This window comes from Oratosquilla oratoria, chromosome 16 (genome assembly GCF_046742065.1).
Source record: "Oratosquilla oratoria isolate Oo_2021 chromosome 16, ASM4674206v1, whole genome shotgun sequence".
Taxonomy (NCBI): Eukaryota; Metazoa; Arthropoda; class Malacostraca; order Stomatopoda; family Squillidae; genus Oratosquilla; species Oratosquilla oratoria.
Window position 1 is genome coordinate 22,425,446 of NC_134792.1, and position 3,582 is coordinate 22,429,027.

Here is a 3,582-nt window from a genome sequence, read left to right on the forward strand (position 1 = left end):
AATGACTTCCTTATGGCCTCCGAAGTTTTAGTTGTCACAATGAACCCGCGAAGTTGGTCATTATATTATTCCAGTTGTCGTCCGATGATTTTATTCAGCTGAGGGGGGCGGCGATCTTTTTTATTCTATTTTATTTTATCTTTTGTAATAAAAAAGATTGAAAATAATGAAAATATTGACTTGAATCCAATTTTTGATTCTTCAATGACGTAACGCAATAATACGTAGTTTTCTGTTTCCAGTTTGTTTTTTGTAAAATATCAATAACTATGTATTTTTTATATTTACGTAGATAAGATTTTTTTCCTTAATAAAACGATTTTCTTTGACCAATTTTCAAGAAATTTAGTAGAGTTAAAATCCAGACTCGTTTGTGGTTTAGTCCGTTGACTCTTTTTAGGTTTGTAATAAAAAAAGATTGAAAATAATGAAAATATTGACTTGAATCTAATTTTTTATTCTTCAATGACGTAACGCAATAATACGTAGTTTTCTGTTTCCAGTTTGTTTATTGTAAAATGTCAATAACTATATATCTTTTATATTTACGTAGATAAGATTTTTTTTCCTTAATAAAACGATTTTCTTTGACCAATTTTCAAGAAATTTAGTAGAGTTAAAATCCAGACTCGTTTGTGATTTAGTCCGTTGACTCTTTTTAGGTTTGTATTGGTAGAAATATCGATTTGACTTATTTTTTTACATCTTTTAGAAATATTTTCATCGCTTTACCATCCTGTTATCAGCAGCACTTGTAGAACATCGTGATATTCAACGAAGAACATAATTTTCTAGCATGATTCACAATTTCGAAAGCCTCATAAGTAAGCGAAAAAAGTGAGGAGTAATCCTTTTATAAGTTGTAATTTTTAGAAATTCAATAATCAGAAGAAGTGTCAATTGATTCTTCTTGATCAGAGGAATTGTCAGAGAGGATATGGCCGATTTGAGGCCTCCGTGGGATAGGTTCCTCGCAGAAGTATCGCGATTTGAGAGCTTTTCGAAGTGAAATATCACCATCGAGCATTTGCTCAACGAGCTGCATTCCGGCGGAGCTGACCTTGCCGGCGAGGAGGTCGAGGTCGCCAACGTTCTCGTGGGACACGCTGAAGACGAAAACGACACCGAGGTCGAACAGGTCGTCTTTTCGGGTTCGGAACTCGCTCTCCTCGCGACGAACTGCCAATCCAAAGTCGGAGATTTTGACAGCGCCGGTTCTGTCGAGAAGGATGTTCCTTGCAGCCATGTCGCAGTGAAGAAATCCAACCCTGTGGATGTGACGGAGGCCTGTGAGGCACTGAAGCCAAAGAGACTTCAGTTCGCTTTCACTGAAGCAAAGGCCCTGAGTGGCCATTCGGGTAACAGTGTCCTCAAGGGAGAGCTCCATGAGATCGAGAACGAAGTAAATATGCTCGTTCTCATGGTCCCTGATGACTTCGTGCATGCTGATAACGTTCGGATGGTTGCCGATGTTCCTGAATGCCTCGATCTCTTTGTCGACGGCCTCAGCGCAGACTTCTTCCAGTTGGCATTTGATTGCCACGGGTTCTCCGGTTGATCTCGCAACCGCTCTGTAAACCCAGCCGAAAGATCCTGATCCCAAGACAGGTCCAACTTCGAAGAACTTATTAAGAAGGTCAGAAGAAAAGTCTTCCTGTCTCCTTGCCACAACTCCTACTCCTTCTCCTCCTCCTTCGGCCTCCTCGAAAAATCCCTCGCCGCTCCCGAAGTCTTCCAACCAGCTGCTGATCATGAGTACAAAAAAAGCACAAAAGGCACAGCCGATCCGAAATCGGAATATCAAAACTTGGGCCAACGAGGTCAAACTGAGATATGAACTGACCCCCATTCACCTTCTTTGAAAAACTAAACAATGAGGCATGAAGCTATAACAACCTGTGCCATACATACATACATACATACATACATACATACATACATACATACATACATACATACATACATACATACATACATACATACATACATACATACATACATACATACATACATACATACATACATAAATACATACATACATAATATACATACGCACATGATAAATGGATAGATAAATAGATAGATAAATTTACAGGCTTATTGATAGATAGATAGATAGATAGATAGATAGATAGATAGATAGATAGATAGATAGATAGATAGATAGATAGATAGGTAGGTAGATAGATAGATAGATAGATAGATAGATAGGTAGGTAGATATATAGATAGAGAAATAGATAGATAGATAGATAGATAGATAGACAGATAGATAGATAGATAGATAGATAGATAGATAGATAGATAGATAGGTATATACATATATATATATATCTTTCTATCTATCTATATATAGATAGATAGAGAGATAGAAATATATATATGTATATATATATATTTATATACATATATAGATATATACATATATACATATATATGTATATATATATATATATATATATATATATATATATACATATATATATATATTTATATACATATATAGATAGATAGATAGATAGATAGATAGATAGATAGATAGATAAATGGAGAAAGAAAGTTAAAGTGAGAGAGAGAGAGAGAGAGAGAGAGAGAGAGAGAGAGAGAGAGAGAGAGAGAGAGAGAGAGAGAGAGAGAGAGAGAGAGAAAGAGAGAGAGAATGATATATATAAAGAGTGAGGGAAAAAGAGAGAGTAAGAAAATGAGAAAGATAGAATTTTATATAGCGAGAGAGAGAAAGAGAGAGTGGAGATAGGTAGACAGAATATATAAACGAGAGTTTAGCAATGAGAGTTTGAAGTTTGAGTATGGAATTTTATTCAAAATCAGAAAAATTTACTTCTTAGGCCATCTTCATTGGTTAGCAAATGAAATAGACTTGGTAACCATGTAGTGAGCGCTGAAACTATCAGTTATTTTAAGAGAGGATCAGACACTTTATGGAAAGGGATGGCAGGCATCAAGGGACATGGAAGTGCCTTCTGGTCCCTTAAGAACATAAGAATGAAGGAGACTACAAGAGCCTAAACTAGGTGGTTCCATGTCCATTACTACCTATCATCCCCACTCCAAAATTTGTTTAACCTCTTAAAACATGAAATAATTTCAGCGAACAATACATAGTTACTAAGTCTATTGCATTCGTTACCCACTCTATTGCTACACCACTTCTTGACTATTTCCTTATTAAATCTAAATTGGTCCAATCTAAATCCCATACCGCAAATCCTGCCCTGCTGCCTTAATATGATGACCTTGTCTGCATCACCCTTGTTAAACCCTTAACCCATTTGAATATTTCTATTATATTACCACAGACTCTCCGTCTAACCAGAGGGTAGGTTAAGGTGCCGCCTGTCCTCGAAAGGTCAAATTTTTACCCAGTATATCATTTTGGCCCTTCTCTATACTGGTTCTAGTGATTCTACATCGTCTCCATAGGACGGAGACCAAAACTGTACCGCATGGTCAAAGATGGGTCTAACTAACGCCAGGTAGAGATTGATAACTACATCTTCGCTTTTGTTTGTGACCGTCCTCGCAATAAATCCTACTGTCCTTTTGGTTCTATTCCTGGCACTAA

The 3,582-nt window shown here is 36.6% G+C and overlaps 1 protein-coding gene across 1 annotated transcript; it reads right to left on the reverse strand.

The window, feature by feature from the left end:
* Positions 1 to 877: 877 nt before the first annotated feature.
* On the reverse strand, positions 878 to 1,753 carry LOC143033576 (uncharacterized). Its single transcript, XM_076199067.1, has one exon. The coding sequence runs from the start codon at positions 1,751 to 1,753 to the stop codon at positions 878 to 880; it is 876 nt and encodes a 291-aa protein (XP_076055182.1).
* Between the last annotated feature and the right edge of the window lie 1,829 nt (positions 1,754 to 3,582).